Raw genomic sequence first — 24,958 nt, 5'->3', positions numbered from 1 at the left:
AATTGAATTCAATTGATCCAAATTTTCTCTATTCCTATTTCAGCTTTATGGTTTTGCCTTCCACCCTTTGTTCATTCACCATGACAAATACCATATTAACCATTAAAGTAGTTTTACACGTTGGATGTACCGTCAACTGCTTTAAAGCCAGATTGACATTATATGTTTTTACGAGGTCTGAATCGCTGCTTCAAATACGCTGAGTTTGCACAAAGATAGCAGTGAACACAGTCAAAAATTGTGTGACATTTTTGGAAAGTCAAAAAATTGCTCTTTTTGGTAAATTTAGAATAAAATCATAAATAATCATTTTTAGGCTTTGAAATTTTACACCCAGGGTCGATGTCTTAGCACGGTATTGTCATAAATTTTTCGGAAGATTTTATGGGGTATTTTTGAGGTTACCATCATTTTTATAGGGTAACCTTTGAAACACCACATCTTTTAGTAAAAACTATTTTAACCTCTAAAAACTTGAGAGCATACTCTATACTGACATGGCAAGACTTGGTCAAAAAAGGTGCGAAAAATATTGAAGATTTGGTGTGATTTTTGAGGTTACTTTTCGATGGATTGTAGTAACCTCAAAAACCCATCAAAATTTGAATTTTAAAGATTCTGATTTCTTCTACTTCTAATAATCCATCTTGAGATGTGATTTAGTTTATGATTTGATGTTATAGTCATGCAAAACAAATAATATTGATCTTTGATTAATAGCCTTATTAGCTTAAGCTTAACACAGGATTTACAGTGAAAATGGTGCTTTTCTACAAGAGTAACCTTAAATATACAACCTTTTTGTTTATCAGTCATAATTTTCATGATGAATTTAGCTTCTATTACCTTTATCAAACCAATTGCCAACAAAATATCCACTTTTTTTGAAGCCAATTAGATGATAAAGGGGTTTATGAAAACTATGAATTGGTAACCTCAATTTAGCCCCAAAAATACAGCTTATAAGAAATCCAAATTAGTTTTTGCTTAGAATGAGGCCTACTTGAGGCATATTTAAATTTTGAGCAATTTTGCTTCAGTAGGTATTGATTTATAAGCTTTAGAATGAGGTAACCTCATTTGGGTAACCTCACTTTAACCACATCATATTTCTAAGTATTACTCAGGATTGAAGTAACCTCTTAAATTCGTGTTTCTTCTAAAACAACGAGAAATTTCTATACTTGAGTTCTTCAAAGTTTTGATATGGTAACCTCAAAATTCCACCAGATATGGTATCAGATATGACAGAAGGTAGAAATGTCACAAAACCCCCCTTTATTTTTGACTGTGTTCCAGTTGTTCAACCAATCATCAAACTTCATTTTAACATAACATTTTAATGACAAGAGAGTTTTGACTTCAAAATGTTGAACAAGAATTGGAATGAATTGTCTGCGTTTTTAATGGAGCTGTGCAATGTTTGTGCAATGGGACACCAAAACAGCAACCATTTTAACCAAACCTCCACAGAATCATCTTTTTTGTACTGTCCAAGAAACATGGATCTGTTTGTTGTTGAAGAGGATGTGACGATAGAGAGAAAAAGCTGACCAGAAAGCAGTATGTCCCATGTTATCTCTAGTAATCCCATTTTAGAGCAGTTGACAGTACACAAACTTGACATTAACACTCCTTTTGTTGGAGAAATTCCTGAAGGATATTTCATATTATGTTCCTGTTGACATTAACACTCCTTTTGTTGGAGAAATTCCTGAAGGATATTTCATGTTATGTTCCTGTTGTTTGGTTGTATTTTGAATCATTTTGGTTTTGGAATGCTTCTGTATCCACTGTATTCTTTACAAAACAATATTACATTACGATATAGACAACAACTTAGCTGAAAATTATATCATTGTCAAAATATAGTCTTGGAAATTATAAATTCATGTTTTGATATGTTTGTTATTTTTATTTTTGTTATTGTTGTTTCAAAGAAAATGTATTTGAGAAGAAAGTCATTCTAAATATTTAACACTTTTGAACACATTTTGATGAAACAAATGGGAATAAGGTGGCATAAGTGGCATAAGTGGCATAAAAGGTGATGAAACAAATGGACCCAGTAACTGTAAGTAACATTGAAAGTAAATATTCTTAAAAGCTCTTTTAGCAGATAAAGAAAATCTGTATCCACTCACACCAGGTTTAAACTTAAACTACCTAAATCATCATGATGTCACAGACTAGTATATAGTGCACCATTAGTTTTGAATAATATACAGAAATGGAGACATTTTTTAAATAAATCCTCTCTAAATCGAAATCTATTTATTGTTATTAAGTTATGATGATAGGGTATTTTCTTATTCCTAATGAACTAAGGAAATGGGGAAAATAGTTCATTTCATTATTTATTGTTCTAAGTTAGATATTTTGACGAAAATGTTTGACCTACCTTTTGGGGTTAGTTGACCTACAATTTGGGGCCTTCATAACCCGACATGAAAAGTCTGTCAAATTATATAAAACTTGTTTCTTGTACTTTTATTACATGAAAGTACTACCTGAGAGATGATTAATGTTGACATTTTGAGCTTTTACGACGTGTCCCAGACCCGCTGGGACCCAAGCCCAATCAGAAGATTTGCCTAAGTTTGGAACAATAGAATTTCTATCCCTATTGGGCCTTTAGTAGAAATTTTTGTCCCCGCTGTGGAAAAAAGTTCCACTGGGGCTGTGAGGGAGGGGTGTTGTTACATTTTTTACATATTTTAACACGAAATTTTCAACCTACAAAATAAAAACAATTTTCATGTCTCTTCTTTTCGTCCTTTCTTTTACTTTTCCTCATTTGTAGCACGATAAAATAAATGTCTTTGTTAAACTTTTGTCAGGCTATATTTATAAATCATAAATTTCACTTAGAAAACAATAATTTCCGATGAATACTAAAATTCCGCTCTCAACAACCAAATCTTTTCACCTACATTCTGGGGGTTAAAAAGCAAAAAAAATCAATTTTCAGAATAACAAAGTGCTCTTTAGAATATTGTTTTGGCACAAAATATTTCTAAAATTTGCTGTTATAATTAATCCAATTGAAAAAATATCAACATTTTACTATTACTAGATTTAAAGCCATAAAACCAAACCTACATTCTGGGGGTTATAACGAAAATGGGAGTCAACTTCAAGGACCGAAACAATTAGCCTATCTATCAAAAGTAATGAAACTAACCCCTGGGAAATGATTTTGGGAGTTCAAAATTTCGTTGAAAACATTCCATGTTTTCTAAAATGCAAATCTACATCTTTCAGGTCTGATTCAAAATTCACCTACATTCTCGGGGTCAGGTGCTGTACGTGGTGCTAGGGGACTCCAGTATACATATGATTTCTAGCATCTAATGGTATTTTTGTCTCGATCCTCCGTCCGATATATAATTTACCCCGCCCTGCTGTCGCGGCTCTATTAAAACAGCTACATTTTAAACCTTTAACGTTTTCAAAAAACTTTCTTCATTGATGTGTTAGGCTGATTCACTTCACGTTTTTTTATAAGAACAAACTATATAAGAACATAAGAGTTCGATGGCCAAAATGTTAAGAACAAGTTAAGAACATTTTTAGGCTTTGCGGATTCTACAACAACGAATTTCATAGGAAAATGGACTAAAATAAGTAAAATATTCAAAAAACGGTAAAAATAAGAACATGTTAACCCTTTGCGTACCTTGTTTTTGTACCCCAATCCATTTGCCGAGGGGTAATTTTTTTTAGTAACCTGATTTGCCGATGTCGTATATATACGACATGCAAATTTTAACTCGTGTTGCCGCATGTCGTATATATACGACAAGGATATTTTATTCCTATTTGCCAATGTTTGACATTTGTATTTGACATTTGTTTTATATTTTATGATGGACTAAAATAAACCTGAAATAAATCTTTTGAGCACTTAATATATACTGTCACTATTACTATTTGGATTTTTTTATGTCGGATATATACGACATTGGCAAAATAAGAAAACCATTTTCCTAAAAGCTGATTTCTCGGCAATAGAGTTGCCTCTTTTTTAAAGGCCTCGGCAATTAGGTAAAAAAATTTGATGTCGGATATATCCGACATTGGCAAGTAGAGTGAAAATTTGCATGTCGTATATATATGACATCGGCACGGAAAGGGTTAAGAACATTTTTAGGCTTACAATTCAAAAAGTTAAGAACATCCCAAGGTTTAAACAATTTTAGATGTTCTTATAAAAAAAGAAACGTGTATAAGTTTTAAAATATGGAGTGTTTGGTTTAGGACTACAGAAGTTTTCGCCCTTATATTCTTACATAGGGACAGTAGGGTCAACAAAGAATTTAACAGATTTTCTAATCTAAACACAACCTTAAAATCGTGTCGTTATTTTTCTTTTAACGCGAGAGAGAAATGTAGTGTTGTAACTTTTTTTTCTTTAGATTGAGTGTTCCAAATGTATGCGTTAAAGTTTTTTATATCCTCTTGTGACAAAGAGTATCGGAAAAATCCGAGATTTTAAGAATATTTTTGATATGGAAAGTGTATACAGTTAATCCTCTCTAATTCGATTTTCAAGGGGAATTTGAATTTTCATCGAATAAGGGAGCATATGGAATAATAGAGCTTCGTTTATGAGAGTTTCTTGTTGACGGTGATTTTCAATATTATCGAATAATGGAGCGCATCGAATAGTAAAATGTCGGATTAGAGAGCGTCAACTGTAAAATTGATAAAGAAAAATACCAAGTTTTCGAGTAAAGATTTTAGTTAATAAAGATAATAAGTTTTGGTTGATTTCGGAATCGAATGTAGATTTATCTTTATTTTCCTAATTTCCAGGACTACGACGATTTAAAGAAATAAACAAATGTGGAGCAGAAAATATTCCAATTAATTATGGTATTTGGAAAATATTTTTGAAACTGGATTTCGTTTGACTGTGGAACTATACTAACTAGAATTCAATTTAGCTGATTTAATTTTGAACCGACCACAATAATGGCAGATCAACGTACGAATCTGCTACCTGGAAATATGCTGGCGTTTTTCATGGCAATGTTTGTACTGTATGTGGTAAAAGAAGTGAGTGCTGTATCAGGTAAGTTGCTTATATTCTTCTGAACGACAGGGTCGACAAATTTCGCTCTGACTGGATCCACGGTAATTTCTTGAGATTTTTTCTCTCGCACGGAAAAATTTATGAGGAAAAGCTATCAAGATGCTTAAGGTTTAACCCAAAGAAAGGTAGCAGTCGGCTGTCAGTTTTCCGTTCCCTATCCAAAGTAGAGTTTGTTTTTATGGTATTTGAAAAAGGTTTAAGGGTTTCTCAGCCACTTTTGCCGGGCAGAACATAAGTCTAAAAGATCTCCATAAATGTTTCGGTTTTAAGATATTCTTAATATTCGTCAATTTCTTGTCACTTTGTGTTTGATGGTGTTTTAGGTTGTTTAGAAAAACCCTATAGTACCTGCCGCATTATGCATTGTGTTATCCACGAAAGCTGTTTTGGAGAAAATGGTAAACGAACACTCACAAAATGTTTGCCAAAGATAAGGAATCAAAACAAACATCTTACTAAATAATATTCAATCAAATATACATTTGTTACAATGGAAACACAATAATAATTGGGTTTATTTAATTATTTGAAGGTCAAACATGCCTGGCTGTAGCAAGCGGATGTTGATTTTCCCTAGCCGCTTTGAAGGGGAAGCTATTATAATATTGTTTGACCAAAAATTTGGTTTTTATTATTGTGATCAACACGAATCCAGTGTGGTAAAAAATTAGACACTCATGCAAGTCCAAATTAAAGCATCAAAATGTAGTTTTATGAAGCAAAATTTTGTTGGTGCACACAGAAGATACATCAGGGCACTTAAATTCAATAAATCTAATTTCTCATCTTTTACAAAATCTCCACATTAAACAAGAAAGGAGGAAGAAAAACAAGCAAACTTCCTTCCGCCTACTTTTTTTTCGAAATCCAAATATATTTTCCAATCTATGATTTGGTGCCTCACAGAAAATTTAAACATTACGTAATGTTATATTTGTAGACACTCGCTCGCCAGCTAAAAATGTCTTTAGCCGTATATCGGCTAAAGGCGGCAAATCTCTGGACAAAGGAAATATAGCTTATTAAGCATCCTCTATAAGGAGCACGAATCCGTTAGTGGATGCCAGCAGCCTAGCTAGAGAGTGGAATAACATTATCGTGACTCAGTGTCCTTCTAAAAACGTTACAAGCTACTCTTTTCAATCTCTCTCTCTATATGTATAACATTCTTAAGTGATGAGTTTTTGTAACTAGATCTTTCTAGGTTCTGTTTAGGGCCTTTCAAGAAATTGTTTACCATGATTGGACCGATTTAACCGCCGCTATGGTTGCTGAAGGGTAAAACAAGATATAAATCGTGCGAGGGAATGATGAATTTAGTCATGTTTATTAAAAAGTTATCACTGGTTTTCTCCACTTTTCCCGTCCGCTTCACTTTTTTTATAAGAACCAATGAAATCTTTCTGAAGCTCGGCTGTTCTTATTTTTTGGCACTTCGAGCCTCAAATTTTTCCTATCCTGTTCTTACTACAGGGTGTAATTGAGTTATACACAATTTTTACTACTTTAACCCCTAAATTGCTTGAAATTGAGTAATTTCAGGCTCAGCATTGTTCTTAAATTGTTCTTATTTTTTGGCGATTTTGAGCCTCATTGCTCTTATAAAATTGTTCTTATATAAAAAAAGTGCACGTTAAGAAAAATGATGCGTCTGTTCTCTTCTTGACGATGATCGAAAATTGAAGAATATTCCACCTTTTGAATATTTTTTTATGAGAGTTTATAATGAGCGGTATAAATAAACTTTTTTTCAGTGGATTCAATTTCCCAAATCTTCATTTTCCCCTTTTCATCAGACCCCGCTTTCATTACTGTTTTTTTTTTCACTTTCAGTTTCAAATTTCCTTTTACATCTGTCGTTTCCTTCTTTTTCTTTATTTTCCGTAACCGCCTTTTTGTATGAGCTAATTAAAATAGCTTCTCAGAAGATGTTCCTGTTAAAATACTAGGTCACAGTGTGGATGTAAACCACACTGAAACGATCGCCTTCCATCACGCACCACGCTCGCGAAAGAGCGCGCGCACATTATATTAACGCCTACATGCCATCTCCAGTACATTTTAGATTATTCATTGAAAACAGATTACAATATAGTCATTTTTCATGTCTCGATTATTCAATTCCGAATAAAAGACATTCATGGAAAAAAAGAGAAACACCTGGGTAATCTAGTAAAAAAAACCGAAAGTAAATGGTAGACAAAGTAATGAGCTAAGGCAAAACGAGATTAGCGTACTCCGGCGGTCGATAACGTTCTTGTAACGTCCATGGATACCTTTTCCTGCATTGTCGTATTACTTCGAATAAACACCCCCTTTCTTTTAAACAACCCACTTGAATAAACGCCCTTCCTCTGAGGAAAAACCTTTAATAAACGCCTCCTTTGAAGAAGCGTTAATTTATTTCTAGATGATCAGACAAAGGTTACAGGAGCAGAAAAAGTGTTTTTTTCAGATCTTCCCCCTTGACATTTGGAGCCCCCCCCCTCTTTTCCAATTTTGCGAAAAGAAAGTCCCCCTCACTACTTTTAGGCTATTATGAAATGTTTTCAATGAACCTCGGACTATTATTTCCAAATCACCCACCATGTTATTACTGGTGCTAATACAATATAATATGGGAGCTACATGATAATTGTCACGGGATAATATCAGTTTACCCTATGACAATTTTTGCTTATTTTCTACTATGTCTGAATTAGTTGTCTAGCATGCAAGACTACACATTTTCATTATATTCTCCTTGTTTTTTCTTTTTCCAGACGATGGATGTACAAAGAAAAGCCTTGGTTTAGATTGGTATTTACCGGATAATAAACAGCTACCGGACAGTCAAATTACCGCTTCCTCGGAAGTGCCATACCGTTTGGCGAAATACGGACGATTCAGAAGTGAGGCGTAAGTTATTTATACCTGCTATTTCGATATTTCAATGGACTATAAGAGTCGAGATTCTTAGAAATTATCCGATTCGGAATTTTTCTTTTAAATTATTTTCGTTTCATAGTTACATATGGCGCGCCGAATTACTTTTTATTACCAACTTTTTTTTCGACACCAAATTTTTTTTTTCGACATTAACTTTTGTTTTTTGACATCAATTTTTTTTTCTGATACCAACTTTTCGTTTTTTGCGACAAACTTCATGTTTTTTCATACCAGCTTTTCTCCGACACCAATTTTTTTTTTCCGACACCAACTTTTTTTCCGATACCAACTTTTTTTCGAGACCCGGATATGAAACTTCTTTTTTACGAAGTCAACCTTTTTGGTTATTGTCTCGCCCACCCAACCTGATTAGTATAATGTGTGTCTGGGGCTTTAACAAATTACACGCGACATGTGAAACTTTTCCAGATGGAATTGAAAAAATAAAGAGCTAAAACACCAGCATGAATACTGACTGACTTTAGGACGAAGTCTGGAAGTTTGTTTTGGTTGAACTTGAAGTCATTCTTTATAGTTAAGTACTTTGTGTTTTACTTCAAATTTGCACTCCATCTAGCCCTTCGGGCTTTACAGAAATCTGTGATCGGATGCGCATGTGCATGTATTTACCGCTATATAAACGTAAAGGCCTTTTTACACTTTGAGTAATCAACGTTAGCAGGTAATCGAGACAAGAGTTAGTAAAAAGTTATTTGTCCTCGCTCGATTTTCCTATGAAAATTTTGCATTAGTTTCTAACAAAAATTTGATTATCTCTCTATTTGTTTCAGTGTTGGACGAATATTCGGTGTATGGTGCGCAGAAAAGAATGATCAAAAGCCGTGGTGGCAAGTTGACTTCCTCGCTATGCGTACCATCACAGCGATACGGATCGGTTCCAATGGATACGCAGACGGCTACGTAACACGTTTTACGTTACACTTCAGTTATGACGGGAATGATTGGTTTACAGTGAAGGATTCGAAAACGAACAAATCAAAGGTCAGTCAATGAACGCTACAATAATAACGCTATACTGTTTATAAGGAGAATACCATAAAATATTGACCGATGGCCAAAAATTAAGAATATGCTAAGAATACCAGAATAATGGAATAATGGAATTTGGCAACAGAGCCTAAGAATGCCATTTTTAGAGCATTTTTCCAATGAATATTTCTAAAGGTTTTGTTTTTACATAAGTAAGTGTTCCCGTTTCCATGGCTGGAACCCCCCCCCCTGGCCTGAGGGGGGGGGCTAAAAGGTCGAACAGCGTTTGGTACCTAATTTTGGCCTGTGGCTAGGGGGGACTAACCATGTTAGGGGTCACCTAAATTTTTTCAGATGGATCTGCCTGGGGGCTAGATTCTATGTTTGGTGATTTTTTTCTGAACTTGCTTTTCATCATAAGCAGCCTACCAGACCATAGGTTGGCACTTTCTCATCTTATATTTTATTGGGCTGTGGACGACACAGTTTTTTCACTTGGAAATCCTGAGAAATTTGAAAAAGGTTTCGGAAAATCCAGGATTTTTCCTCGTTATTTAGTCATATGTATTGGAAAATCCATAAAATTTGCTCTATTTTCTTGCCAAGTTTCGGAAAATCCAAGATTTTCTCATAAAAAATCTTGAATGTTACGGAAATCCTGAAGTTTTTCAAAATTAAATTGTTACGAAAAATCCATGTTGTTCACATGGGGTTAACGGACTATAACTTGAACCGCCCAATCTAAGCAATGCTCAAAAACTGAAAATTTGGTATCTAATATATTATATATCTGTAAAAATTCTTTAATTATGTTGCATTACTTAGATAAAAAATCTGTCTGACAAGGGATTTGCCCCCTGACTTACAAAACCTTGATAATCTGGCATGAACCTTCAATACTTAGCTTATTTCCTATTTCTTAGTAGGGCATTTATTCTATTTAGCAATAAGCTAAACTAACTATTGTATTTGTTTGATTGTCTGAATGAAAAGGATTTTCGAAAAAATTTGACGTGTCATTGGCTTAGGGGTCACCTAAAATATTTGGCAACCAGGGGTCACCTGAATTCTTAGGGGGCACCTAAAACCTGCTGCCAAGCCATGGTTTCATATCAGGACAGCGTCCGCCTATTGTTATATTATGCTGATATAAGCAAAAAATGTTTTTCTTTCCTCTTTCTGACCAATCTTGCTCCACATCCGTGCCAATTCAATATGAAAAAGCTTGTGAATTAAAATTGATGAGTAAGCAAACGATTTCACTCTTATTTAAAAACAAAACCTTAATTTCTCTCTTCCAGCTTTACATAGGTTTGGACGAACTTTGGGCTAAAGAACAAGTCGCTTTGGAGTATCCCGTCACTGCAAGATTCTTTCGCATATATCCTGAGATGTACCATTACCGACCTTGTCTTCAAGCCGACTTCGTTGGTTGCAAACCTGAGAAAAGTACGAATCATTGATTTTAACTACCTTATTGACCCTTTTCCTAATTTAGCACCGGCCCCTTTTACGCCGGGCCCTATTACCTCTTTTTTCCATTTTTATGCCGGCTCTAATTTCATTTCTATTCCTTAGGCCAGCCCTTATAATAACTCCAGTGGCGAAATAACGCTAATAAGGGCTGGTGTAAAAGGAGCCGATAAGTTATTCTGTTGTGTCATTTTTTTACAATGGGCTTTTCTCCTCAAACTTCTTTTTTTGAATTTTTGTGACATTTTTGTAACATTAATGTGACATTTCCAATTTCAAGAACTTAATTGAGAGGAAACAATTTAATCGTTAAGAATCATTTAATTTTTCATAACAGCTTGCAACAAAAAGGTCAGTATCACAAAATCTTCAATTGTCCCTAATTCTGATATGACGTCATCAACGTTCTACAAAAACCATCCGGCATCTTCAGGCCGACTCGACGCCGCTATTCAACCATGTCAAAGTCAATGGGGCGCTTGGTGTGCCACTACCGGAGACATAGCGCCCTATTTACAGGTATTTCTCAAGAGTTTGGTATATTTCCCTGCGTATTATCAGCTTTTTGATGCTTACTAAATAGCGCTAGATAATACCCTTCTGAGAGGGGGAACTCGCATCAGCCAACACCAGGGTATTCTCTGGCGTCCATAAGTAACGTAAATAAAGCCTGGGATACACGGGGACGAGGTTGGGTATATTTATGACAAAACATACCTTTACCAATCACATGAATTACAGATATCAGATTTCTTTACACACTAGATAAACTAACTACTCACAGATTTATTCGACCATGTTGTTTTCTAATTTACTTTAGAAATATTCGAATTTCATAAGATTCGAATCGCATTGTTGACGACCAGAATTAAAAAGAAGATGGCAGACTAGTTAGCTTTATAATAGGACACCTTTTATATGGGGAGCCTGATCAAGTCAAGTAGTTAGAGATCAGTGTAAGATCATTTTTATTGTCCCGGTCCACTGAATGTTTTTCTCCGCTTCGAATCTGAGATAACCTGTTAGACTAAAACCGCTTTTTTTATTGCGCAGTTAAACGGACCATAAACAAATCAAGAAATTGATTAGTGGAGAAGGTATTGGTTAATATGGGAAGGATTCGAATTGACGAAAAATCTTTTTTAAGCTGAAGGCAACCATTGATTTAGTTTGAATTGCAGAGACATTCAGTTGATTCAACTTGTTTTCTGTTTCAGATTGATTTGAGACTTGCCCGTGAAATATCGAAGCTTGAAACCCAGGGTCATCCCTATGACTTCATGCAATCATGGGTGACGCAATACGCTTTTAATTACAGTTTGGATGGCCAACTGTGGAAATCTTACAATCAGGTCAGTATTTTTGTGCAACCTCGTTTCCAGCATATTATCGGCTTTTCAATGCTTACTGGTGAGCCAAATAGTTTTCTCTGGCGTCCAACAGTAACTTAAATAAAGCCTGGGATACACGGGGACGAGGCTTTATTTTGTATTCTTCATTCCCTTATTCATGGGCTTTGGTAGCCCGATTTCAAAGTGATCATACTCATTAGAATATTGAAGAGTATTAAGTATGTTGATGCGAATTTTATTCTATGAAATGATCGAGACCGTTGCAAGGGTAGGATCTTATTATACAAGGTTTGCTTGCCTGCTAAGGAGAAACTTTGTCTGGGAAAAGTGACAAAAACTTTAACAAAAGTGAAGAACTTTTTCCCAACGGAAATTGTATCTGGGAAACTCCAGGGAGGTGGTGACAAAGATTTACTCTTAAGTGACGAAGTTTTCTCCTGACGAAAATTTAACCTGAAAAAGAATTTGCCCGACTCAAAGCTTTTCTCATAAACGTACAGTTGACGCTCTCTAATTTACCGTCAACAAGAGACTCTCATAAACGGCTCTACTATTCGATACTCTCCCTCATTCGATACTCTCCCTCATTCGATGAAAATCGGATTAGAGAGCGCCAAATGTATTTACAAATCGATCCAGAAATTTCTAATCCTTTACAGGTGCTTTTCGGTAACATCGATGGGTCCAGCAAGAAGCTTAACGAATTAAAACCACCAGTCATTGCACGTTACATACGCTTCTTGCCAAAGAAATGGGAAGGTGATCTACCCTGCATGCGTGTAGAAGCTTACGAATGTCTTCCTCGAAAAGGTTAGTTAACACGATGAAAATTATATCAAAATATCGATATTACATTGAGGAGAGATGACCGACTCAGGCACAACGAAAAATTTTTAAATCTGGTACGGCAAATGAGGAAAATTAAGTGATTTTACGGACGAAGAGGAAAATTTCGGGATTTCTTGTGAGTGTCTGATACGTCGGCCGCCGTACCTGCCGTACCGAGTGCGTCGTGACTGCGACTCGTCTGAGAGTCACTACGCAGTTTGAATCCCCGCTCCTTTGATGTTCTGCTCAGCTCATAGATATCCGAGCCGTCGTTGGTCGTTGACCCCGTGTAAACCATCGAAAGACTGTCTAAAAGTGCTAGATTATTTGGCTATCCACGTAAATAATCGACTCTGTCTATTCTATAGGCTGAGCATTTTTGCATACCCTCTTTTCGAAAGAAATACGTTAAGTAGTATTATTTTCCGATTATAATTGCCCATTGTACTGATCTAGCATGCTAGACGATACTAGAAAATATGCAAAAAATAATTTAGGGATATATTGTAGTTTACACAAACTGATAGTTATCGCGTAGCAATTATCATATTCATATAACACCCTTATTACTCGGATCATAAACGAGCCCTGTCTGTAAAACAACCTCCGAAAACTGTCCTTCTTTTTTATCAACATAGCTTGTCAACAAATTAGGTAAAATATATTGATTTCTTCTATTTTCAGAATCGATTCCAACGTTAGTATATGGCCTCTCTGATCACACCATCAATCGCGGCAAACCTTTATCCATCAACTGTCTGTTTCGCGGTCTACCGAATATGACTCTGGTGTGGAATATCAATCAAGATTACCTGAGAACAAGCTCTCGTATCATCACTAGTGAAGTCACCACAGAAAACGAAGCGAGTAGCACGCTTTTCATTAGGCGCCTAACGAGCGCTGAAAATGGAGAAATTTCTTGTATCTCGTATTATCCAACGCTTCAAGATATCCATGCCAAGTCAGCGGGGACAATCACAGTGCTAGGTAAGGTTTTATATTTATCACATCTTAGCTATTGTCCTTTCGTTCTTAGGTTTTCGTTAAATTTCCAACTCGAACGAATTTGTGTTCTCCGTTTATGTTCGAGTTATGGAGAATATACTGTAAATATATTTGTGATGAATTGCTAGCTCGCCAACAATTTTAATTACCATTTCAAGTTTTTTGACATAATCCAACCTTATCTGTTCTTTTTCAGCTCCGATTCCAGAACTATCAATCGTAAACTATACGGTTGGCGATTCAGTTATCCATTTAAATCACAGTGGACCATACACGCGAGATGTGCTCGGCTACCGTGTAAAAGTCTCATCTGTTGATGGTGTCAAAGATCTTGATGTAAGCGATATTAGAACTTTTTTGCTATATTCTTTTATGGTGATCGTAGTTTCTAGGTAGAGCATTCATTTACCATGCCCAAGTTCATAAGTCCATCTACCGGCTAGATCTTCCGAAGGACTTGGAAAACTGACATCTAGCGATATGCCCGACCGCTTCAACACTGGAATCTCTCACATAGTATCTCCCATAAGCCCAGTATCCAGTAACGACCATTTCTTACTTTCATTTTGCTGGCAATTGAGTTCTTAATGTTTCTTAATTCAATCTGTAATTATTTCATTTTTAGTTGCCATACAACGATACACGGAAGGTTACCATTTCCAAACTCCGTCCATATGTTACTTACAACCTGCAAGTTGCTATGAGGTACTTGGAAGATGAAATTGGACCGTTGTATTCATCGACGGATTTTGAAACACCTCAAGATAGTGAGTTCTTTTTCGTATTTTGTCATCCAGTTTCGGATAATCTTTTTAAGGTAGAGTTCATTAAATAACGATTTCAGGATATTGCTTGCTTCTAAAGTCCACAAAATTTTTTGGTCTTTCTGATAATCTCATAATCAAAATGAAGCAAATAGTCGAATCATCTCAAAACATATAGAATATAATTAAGCTATTCGTGATATACACCACTACAGTGACTTCACGAAATTGTGCAACTTTTCTGGTGTTTTTTTCACCCAATACGTCGCTTGCAACCAATCAGCTATTGTAAAAGTGACGTAATGTCATAAGACACTGTAGTGGTACATATCCATATACAGAGAACCCCCCCCCATAGTGGGAAAATATCGTCTTTTTGGACCTACCTCCGGGTCGTTCGTTCGTTCGTTCGTCCGTCCGTCTGTTACCAGCTTTTCTCAGGATTGGCTCATTTTTTATTTTTTTTGGCACAATGATGCAAAATGGCAATGCCCAAAATGTGACGGAGCCCGATTTTTGAGAAAAAATTTATTTGGGCAAATTTGGGCCAAAAACTACCTAAAAATCTAGGGTTTTTTGGACTTTGTGCAACATCCTGTCATTACTTTTTTCTGATTTTTTGTACAAAGATGGAGGGCAAGATTCTCTAAAGAATGGCTGAAGTGGTTTTCCCGGAAAATTCTTTTTCGCATTAAAGAACGGATTTTCGTATTTTGGTGAAATTCCCTTTAACCTTTCAAAGCCGCTAACTTTTTTGAAAAAGGCCAAAAAGTTCATCCTTTTTTTCTGGAAATTTATTCTTTCAAAGTCAATTTCTCGACCAGGACAAACGATCTAGGTATCAACTTTGGTATCGTTGGAAAGCTCTTTCTCTCAGCTACAAAAAATAGCAATTTTTTTTCTTTGAATCTCAAGTGGTCAGGAGTTATGACCAAAAGACTGTGTATCGGTAAAATGACCTTTTCAAAACGTATATGTACGTCTTCGCCTCCTAAGGGTTAACCAAATAAGAAAATATAGCTTTTCTCAATATTGACTCATTATTTTTTTCTGATTTTTTGCACAATGATGCAAAATGGCAATTCCTAAAGTATGAAGGAGCCTGATTTTCGAAAAACATTTTTTTCCGGCCGAAAATGCCGGAAATATGCCGGAAATCGCCGTTTTTCTGGATTTTCATTGGATTTTTTTCTTATAATTGGTTGTTTTTTCATTCAAAAACATTATTAATAGCAATGCCCACCATCAAGCATGTTTCAATTTTCTAAAAAATTGATTTTTGAAGCCGGAACTATTCAAAAACTGCCGGAACAACCTATTTTCGCCGGAAAGACAGTATTTCTTGAATTTCTCGAGCTGTAATTTATATTTTTTTATGAAATTTTGCGCACTTATGCAAGATGACAATACCTAAAATGTGACTGAGCCCGATTTTCGAAAAACATTTTTTTCCGGCCGAAAATGCCGGAAATATGCCGGAAAAACCGGTTTTTTGACATTTTCTCGAATTTTCATCCTTAGTTTTTTTATTGCAGAAAGATGGGTATTCACTTAAAACATGACCAAGTTTTTTTTTTTTTGAGAAAAATTATTTTCCGGCTGAAAATGCCGGAAATATGCCGGTAATCGCCGTTTTTGCAGATTTTCAATTGACTTTTTCCTTATTTCTTTGTTTTTTCACACAAAAACATTCTTGATAACAATGTTCACCATCAAGCATGATTCAATTGTCAATAAAACTGATTTTTGCGACCAGAACTTTCTATTTATTTTTTCCCTACAACCCTTCCCTCTCCCCCTAGACTAGTAAACCACGTCGTTGTATTTTGCTGCAGATAAAACTTGCAATAGGATATATTTTTCTATATGTTCACTGAACATATAAACCACTCTCCCGCGGCAATTTCTTTTTTTTATAAGAACTCTTTATTATAAGCACTATTCCCGCGTTCCTGTGTCCAAGGAAAGACAGACGCTTGCTAGTCTACTCTCCCCCCATCAACAATCAATGATGAATTTATTGCGTTATGCATTTTCGCTAAACGCTATATTTTCCAACTGATTTTTTTCATTTTTCTCCTCGCATTGCTATCTAACTTTCATCATCAGGTAGGTCCATTCAGCATCTAGCTTGTTCAATAATGAAATTTGTTTTTTCATGTATTTAGAACCTTACGGAGCTCCACTGAATTTACACGTGACAAAGATTTCCCATGATACTTTGCATGCCACGTGGGATGATCCCGCTCCAAAGTTATTAAACGGTCTAATCATTTACTACGATGTACGTTACGTCAAATCCGACAAAAGCGACCCGTCGGTTCGTTCTAGACGTGCCGTGTCATCCAATGTTGCCGTTTTCAAACGTGTTTTTAACAGTACCGCCGTACTGGACCGTCTTGAACCTGGCGCAATTTACGAAGTGTCGGTTCGATCTTACACTAAAGTGGGTCCTGGACCGTGGGTACATCCACCAGAGCTTGTGTTTACTGGAAAAGGTGATTTAGTTTATGTGTGATTTTTCGCTATTTATAATTGACGCTCTCTAATCCGATGTTCTACTATTCGATTCATTATTCGATGAAAATCTAATTCACCATGAAGATAGAACTAGAGAGCGTCAAATGTATTCATTAGCACGTTCCAGAATAGCATCAATAATGATGAGCAGATTTTTATATCCCTGTTTTGATTTTTTTTTTCGGCGATTTCAGTAGCCCGTTCAACATTACAGAACTAATCTTAATTCACAGGTGCAAGTCTTTTTTTTGTCTGGCTAAGCTACTCTGTAAGAAAACGCCTATAAACGTCAAACGTGAAAAACATTTTTTAATTTGCAGCCACGGAGGAGTTGAACTCATTGAAAAAGATGGTGATCACCGACGCGAACGCCGCGGCCGTTAGTAACCGCTTGAAGAACATCACGGCCGACCGCACGTTCTTGAATAAACACGATGTCGTCCTAACACTAGATATCTTGGAGAAGGTTGTCAATAAACAAAACACTTCTGGAGAGGTATCAACTTTAAATTTCTTGGTTACTCTGCTTTTAAAGGACCATTCGCAGTGCAGCTATGCTCTTTTTTTTCTAAGATGTGGAAACCACTCTCGAAAGAATTAGTCTAAAGTACCTTAAGGGAATAAATTAATGCGAGAATAAATTAATGCGGAATAAATTAACGCGAACGACACCTCAAAAATTTCATGTTTTGCGGAATTAATTAATACGAATGAGCCACATTTTAAACTTTATTCATGATAAAATCACAACAAAATTATTGAAAATGCGGAACTTATTAATGCGAATTGACCAATGTTAGGAATTGCAGAATTAAATAATGCGAATCAGGGCCAAATTCGCATTAATTAATTCCGCATTAATTTATTCTGCATTAATTTATTCTCGCATTAATTTATTCGATTAACGCTTACGCGGTTTCCATATGGCAGCAAATATCAACTTTAGCAGAACTTTGTCAACCACTCAAAAGTATAGCGAGATTCCAAAGAAGCCTTGATCATGTTCAAAAATAGTGTGACATTTAGTGAACTCAAAAATATAGTATTTCTTGAATGACTTGAAAAATATTTCAAATATAACGTTGAAATTTTATATGATGATCGGTATTTACACAAAGAACATATTTTGATGAAAAAAATGGTAAAATGAGTAAAGTGTGTGGTTCCAGGTCCAAATATGTCCAAATATGTATTTTGTCAGCCACCTCAAAGGAGGAAATGGTTTGTTTGAAAATGACACTTGAATCGGTAACTAGAGGTATCATATTATCTCAAAACAGATAAAAGTGCAACATTTTGAAACTGGTTGGTTTCAAAAAGCCACCAGTGTTGTCAGCCACATAAACGACTCGTAGCTTATCTTGAAATATCTTGTAACCTAGTAAGCCACTTAATTTCGCTCCAAAACAATTGGAAAGGTTAATCATTCTACTTATCCTTGGTGAAAAAATAAACGGTTAGCCACCAAAAATACTCATTTTATTAACATAATTGTTAGCCAACTTTGAAAATGTCACAAAACAGGCCTTTATTTTTGAACACGATCCCTTCTTTTACTTCCTTTATTTAGTTTTGCGTATTAAGAAAATGAAGAGCGTTCCTTGATCCAATTTTTAGCGGGTATTGCTAATAATAATTATTCCATTATGCCTTTGTTTTAAGATCTAAAGTTATAGAGGTTCGATTTCCTTATGTGCTGAAACTGATTATTTTATTTTTGTTAGATTGGACAATCTTTAGTTGAAGCGGTCAGTAACGTTTTGAAAGCGAACAAAACTGTTCTCTCGGAAAGTGAAATCACGAACAGAACAGGAACAAGGTATAAAGTCATTTTATTGTGCCGTACAATGAAGACCTTCGTGTATGTTTATGTTTATGTTTCTTTTCTTTAAAGTTGATGCAAAGTAGTACAATGTGTACTTAGCTCGAGGCTAATCAATATCAACTATTAATTACAAATCTATCTAGAAGGTTGATACTCAAGATCAACTATTATTTACAAATTAATTTAAATTCAATCAATGAAACCAACGCCATGGATAAAAGTGCGACAGTTTCGGCAAGGACAAGTAGTGGGCCTCCATTGCTTGATTTCTTTTTTAAATTCATCTAGGTTTTTAAGTTTTTTACAGTCATCGGGAAGGGTAGCCCAGATTTTAGGTCCCAGGAAAGCTAAAGACGATTTCCCATTCATTTCACTTTCAACTACTCTACTACGAAAGGAATTCCTTTTTCTCGTTTTGATCTTACATTGGTTTTTGAGAAATATTTTACTTTCTGATTCATTGAGTTTTGATTTAAATAGCTCTGTGGATAAGGATTGAATTGCTCGTTGATGGAAGGTGGAACCGTTGTCAAGTTTCAACAGATCATCGAATGATGAGTTGTAGTCTGAGTAAACGATTCTCAAGCATCTTTTATGTAGATTGTTGATTTTATCCTCTAGAGCTCTGCTATGAAACATCCATATGAGAGGACAGTAGTTGAAGTGGCATTTAATGAAAGTATTCATCAAGCGTTTCTTTTTTTCTAAAGTGAGATATGTGCTCATTCTGGCTAAGGCGGTTATTTTCAAACTAGCTTTCTTGCAAAGATTTTCTATATGCGATTCAAACGTCAAAAGATTATCGAAGGTTACTCCAAGAATCTTTGACGCTTTGGTATTGAAAACAGTTTCTTCTCTAATATTTAGATAGAGCGAGTCGTCAATGATGTTAACTATTAGCTGACATTTGTCAGCATTACCAACCATTTTGATTAATCGAAAGCCATGTGAAGATTTTTTCTGCTACAGAGCTTAGTTTACCACTTACTTCAGTCCAGGTAGGAGCACTGACATAGGGTGTCGTATCGTCCGCATAATTCGTAACTTTAGTATCCTCAATGATGAAAAAGAGGTCACAGATATAAATATTGAAAAACAGAGGGCCAAGGATTGATCCCTGGGGAACACCATCCTTGATCTTGATCCAGTTACTCAGTTCGTTGCCTACTTTTGTCCTTTGTTGCCTATTTTCTAGATAACTCTTGACTAACCCAGTGGAAAGGTCATCGAACCCGTATGCACTGATCTTTGCTACAAGTAATTTGTGGCACATGCAGTCAAAGGCCTTAGAAAGGTCGATGAGCAGTGCCCCAAAAACATCTTTTTTGTCATTGGCTAGCTTCCAGAGCTCTTCCATTGGGAGAAGAGAGGTTTGAGTGGAATATCCTTTCCTGAAACCACATTGTTGTTCATCAAAGTAGTGCTCAAAGTATTCTGATATTTGATTGTGATATACTCTTTCGTAAATTTTGGATATTACCGGCAGTATACTTATTGGTCTATAGTTACTTTTATCGTTTTTAGAATTTTTCTTGTAGACTGGGGTGACTGTCGCGAACTTGGAAATGTTGGGAAAAATACCTGAGCTGAAGGAGTCATTTATGCTTATAGAGAAGCAGCTTGCAAATAAGTGAGAGTATTTTTTAATTATTTTCGCTGGTATATCATTTTCCGCTTGAGACTTATTTGTCTTAAGGTTCTAATTATCTTCTCTACTTCGTCTTTGGTGGTGTTTCTAAACTTGAAGGAGTTTTCATTGTTTGATACCTTTTCTTTTATTTGGAGTATACTAGGGTGGTTTCTAAAAAGCATTATTTCATTTTGAAGAATATTATCAGAAAGTTCATTAAGAGGCACTGGTTCTGTTGGTGGTTGATTGAGATCTAATTTTTCAGTGATATTTATGAAGAACTCATTAAACATTTTTCCAATTTCTTTATCATCTTTAATCAGTTCATCATTTTCGACTAAGGTTATTTTCTCACTTATTGGTCCTTTATTAGAGAAAAAAGGGCGCACAGTTTTCCAAAATCTTTTATTGTCAGTGATTTGCTTTTCATCCAGAGATTCATAAAATCTTCTTTTAGTGTTTCTCAGGAGATATAAGCATCGGTTTCGCTGTTGGTTGTAATTATATTTGTTGATGTTAGAGGGGTCTTTTCGTTTAATGTTATTAAGTCGAGATCGATGCATCATGGCCTTTCGTAGTATTTTGTCATGAAAGGTTTATCATTACCTCTTAGTATTTTAGTTTTTATCGGTGCTTCAGCGTTTAGAAGATTTACTACACTTTTCATTTTATGTTCAAAGTTGCGATTCGACTCTAGTACTTGTGTTAAATGATTTTTGAAAAGATCTTCGTTAAGATTTTTGTAGCATCTATATTTAATGGCTTTAGGTGGACACTTTTCAAAAGTGGTTTTTAAGACGCTTATTGTGATGTTGTGAAAGTCCGATAGGCTATTAGATACAGAGGAAGAGCCCTGAAAACTTCTTTGGTAATTCGTTAGCATCAGATCAATGCATTTCGGATTTTCTGCGTTTTTGAAGCACGTAGGTTCATTTATCAAGCTAGAAAGCTCCCTGCTAGCAAGAAACTCAGGCATTTTATGTTTGTCGATTTCACAATTGAAATCCCCCAGTAGTAAAAGTCGGTCATGATCTCCTATAGAATCAAGGCTATTTTGTAAAAGCTCTAAATGTGAATTTATATTGTCTACATGCGGATTATAAGAGCAACCCAGTAGCCATTTTTGCTTCTTCAGATTGACCTCAATGAATATAGCTTCATAATTCTTGTCTTTTAATACGAGTTTAGAAGGAATGCCCTGACGTACGTAGAGTAGAAGACCTCCTCCCTGTTTGTCCCTGTCCAAGCGATATGGACGCGAGTAGTTTTCAATAATGAATTGATTTTCAGGGAATGATTCGTCAATCTTAGTTTCAGATACCAAAAAAATGTCTACGTTATCTTTGATAACTAATTTGAGACCTTCAAATTTGTATCTTATCGAGTTGATATTAAGATGTCCTATGATGACGTTTGCGACGTTATTAATACGGATTTTTCTCAGAGCCTTTTCTTCGAATTCATAAGACTTTTCCGTTGGTTTGTCAAGCAATGGGGGACCATCTACATACCTTTCACTGTCACCTTTTTCTTTGTTGTTGGATTCATCTGTATTGTTTTTGTTGTTTTCATTGGTTTTGCTGGTGATTTTTATGTTTGTGTTTTTTCTTGGTATCTCTTTAAGGTTCGTTGTGTAGGGTGTTAATGTTGGTTTTCTCTTCGACGAAACTTCCTAAGGCCGTTTTTTGAGTTTCCCCTAACGCGATGTACCCATTCAGTATCGTCTAGGTTCAGATTATTTGCTTTATCCAGCCATTCCTTTAGAACTGCTCTTTCAGTTCGAGTTAGGTCTTCCGTAATGCTTATTCCTTTATAGTCGTCATTTCCTTTGAGGGCTGATAGGCTGTGAAGGAGGGACAACTTTTCTTTTTCTGAACCAAGGACAAGTTTTATTGGTCTCTTTTTGTTGGTTTCCTCGGTACCGATTCTCGATACGTTCTTTATAGTTGGAGGTGGAATTTTTACCGTCTTGATGAGGCTTTCAATATACCTTTTATCACTGTCGTTTCATTAATTGGTCAATGAATTGATTGAGAGGACTCCGAAGAAATCATTTTTATCTTCACCAGTCCATTCAGCAACTCCATGGATGACGACATTTCTTTGCCGCTGGTCATGGTCTTTTTTTTCTTTTATCTCTTCGTAGCGAGCCTCTTTTATAATGGACTTTAAACCGCTTGTTGTTACTTGAGACGTAATTTTAGTTGCGTCAGCGTAGGACGTGTTGGCTTTGGTTACTTGATCCTCAACCTTGGTCAAGGATGACTGGATTTCTTCTAGAATTGAAGATTTAATTGTCTCCCCAAAAGTTTTAAATTGCTCTTGAATCTTCCTGTCAAGAGCTTTGACGGTGTGTTCTTCGACTTTGTTTGTTCTTTGTGTGTTATATTTAACTTTCCAATGATTTAACTCTTTATCTTTCTGTTCAATAGATTTCTTCAGTTCTTCTTCTTTTCCCTGGCATAGTAAGACTATATCTTTGGATACTTCCACACAGTTGAAACAGATGAAAGTAGACTTTGCTGTGGAGCGAGTTGTTTTATTTCTCTGGCTATTTAGATGAGCTTGCACTTGGTACGCAGGGAGTTGCGAGCACTTGAAGTATTTGGTCAGAGATTTGTCCACACAGCATTTTACGACGGAGCATTGTAGAGTATTGGTTTCTTCGGTGATGAGACAGTTTGTCGGTGAACAGCTTGGTACGGTGACTGATTCTGATAAATCGATCGAGGAGATGTCACTCGGCGTGTCCTCTTCCATTTTGGTTATTTTGAGGTTGATGATGTGATTGAGTTGGTTTTGGTGAGCTTATTTTAGTAAAAAATACTGAGATTTTATGTATAGATAAAATTTGGCCACGTGAAATCTGATTTGACCAAGGACTTAAAATTTCTTATCCACTGAACTCTTTTTACCAATTCCAGAATATTCTAGTCATTTTCTAACGGAAACACCCAAAAAAAGCTAGAATTTGACGACTGCTTGTTACTTAGAATTCATGATATGCACCATTGGTTGGAAGTGACGTATTGACTGATTTTACGTCACTTACAACCAATCAGCTGTTGGGTCCGTGATGTAATGTCAAAAGACATTGTAATGGTGCATATCATGAATAGAAGCACAGTGGTCAAAACCTGCATTTTTGGATACTTCCAATAGAGAGTATAACGTCATCTTGTCTTACGCATATCAAGAATTACGAATAACTTGATTAAAGGATTAGTCTAACAAGCTGGACGACTAATTCAGACATAGTAGAAATAAAGCAAAAAGTAACGGAGGGAACAATTTTATACAAACTGAATCCCCTAACAATAATCATATTATCATATAACACCTATACTACTGTATTACACGCATTATAAACGACTCCAGTCTATTAAAGAATAGACAATACTACCAGATAGAAAGAAATCTCAAATCACAGTTTTTCAATATTTTCTCCATAGATTTGTAAAGATGTTAGAGAAATGGTTGGAAGAACTTCCTCCCTCTGAAAAGAAGCTAGAAGAAGAATCTGAGAACGTGATTGTCCAAAAGATCTTCATCCATAAACATAAGCTAGAAGAAGGAATCAATTTTGCCAAAGAAGATCTGGAGAAATCTGGTGGTGTTGAAATGCATATTCCCAAAGAAGTAAGCTTTCAATACATTTTTAATGACATTCTGCGAATTCTCGAGTGATCAGTATAACTTAATCAGAAAATTCTTTTCGGTTCAATTTGGTGATTAAGGTCCCCTGATTGGTCGATACTTTTCAAGAGGGATTTTGTTCTCAACTTCAGTTGAGTTAGAATCTGAGAATGTGTGTGTGTGTGTCTGTCTGTCTGTGTGTGTGTATGTCCCAAAGCTTTGGGGCAGCCTGGAGACTTCAAAAATTGTTCGATTTGGCTGAAATTTGGCACACTTGTTCCTTGGGTGAATATCTGGTGGTTTTTTTTTAATTTTTCAAAATTTTTGATTTTTGGGGCCTGGGGACGAGTTTTCGCCAAAACGAGGCTAAAACTTTGGGGCAGCCTGGAGACTTCAAAAATTGTTCGATTTGGCTGAAATTTGGCACACTTGTTCCTTGGGTGAATATCTGGGGGTGTTTTTTTCATTTTTCAAAATTTTTGATTTTTGGGGCCTGGGGACGAGTTTTCGCCAAAACGAGGCTAAAACTTTGGGGCAGCCTGGAGACTTCAAAAATTGTTCGATTTGGCTGAAATTTTGCACACTTGTTCCTTGGGTGAATATCTGGGGGTGTTTTTTTCATTTTTCTAAAATTTTGATTTTTGGGGCCTGGGGACGAGTTTTTCGCCAAAACGAGGCTAAAGTTTTGGGGCAGCCTGGAGACTTTAAAAATTGTTCGATCTGGCTGAAATTTTGCACACTTATGTTCCTTGGGGGAATATCTGGTGGTGTTTTTTTTCATTTTTTGAAAATTTTGATTTTTGGGGCCTGTGGACGAGTTTTTCGCCAAAACGAGGCTAAAACTTTGGGGCAGCCTGGAGACTTCAAAAATTGTTCGATTTGGCTAAAATTTTGCACACTTGTTCCTTG

At 35.7% G+C, this 24,958-nt stretch overlaps 1 protein-coding gene across 3 annotated transcripts in view; it reads left to right on the top strand.

Annotated features, from left to right (window-relative positions):
- Positions 1–1,962: 1,962 nt before the first annotated feature.
- The window catches only part of LOC136801694 (uncharacterized), a 37,454-nt gene continuing 14,458 nt past the window's right edge, over positions 1,963–24,958 (top strand). For all 3 annotated transcript variants that reach the window (XM_067058341.1, XM_067058340.1, XM_067058339.1), the window contains exons 1-15: positions 1,963–2,074; positions 4,819–5,077; positions 7,861–7,996; positions 8,818–9,028; positions 10,318–10,465; positions 10,827–11,008; positions 11,707–11,841; positions 12,501–12,651; positions 13,354–13,656; positions 13,871–14,010; positions 14,300–14,441; positions 16,607–16,936; positions 17,279–17,454; positions 18,683–18,777; positions 23,866–24,052. In XM_067058341.1, coding sequence (XP_066914442.1) covers positions 4,978–5,077; positions 7,861–7,996; positions 8,818–9,028; positions 10,318–10,465; positions 10,827–11,008; positions 11,707–11,841; positions 12,501–12,651; positions 13,354–13,656; positions 13,871–14,010; positions 14,300–14,441; positions 16,607–16,936; positions 17,279–17,454; positions 18,683–18,777; positions 23,866–24,052 — 2,436 coding nt within the window. In that variant the 5' untranslated portion in view covers positions 1,963–2,074; positions 4,819–4,977. The remainder of the gene's footprint in view (positions 2,075–4,818; positions 5,078–7,860; positions 7,997–8,817; positions 9,029–10,317; positions 10,466–10,826; positions 11,009–11,706; positions 11,842–12,500; positions 12,652–13,353; positions 13,657–13,870; positions 14,011–14,299; positions 14,442–16,606; positions 16,937–17,278; positions 17,455–18,682; positions 18,778–23,865; positions 24,053–24,958) is intronic.

Source organism: Clytia hemisphaerica, unplaced genomic scaffold (genome assembly GCF_902728285.1).
Source record: "Clytia hemisphaerica strain Z4C2 unplaced genomic scaffold, Clytia hemisphaerica genome assembly, whole genome shotgun sequence".
Taxonomy (NCBI): Eukaryota; Metazoa; Cnidaria; class Hydrozoa; order Leptothecata; family Clytiidae; genus Clytia; species Clytia hemisphaerica.
Note: the sequence above shows the minus strand (reverse complement) of the source record. Positions and strands in the feature narration are given on the sequence as shown.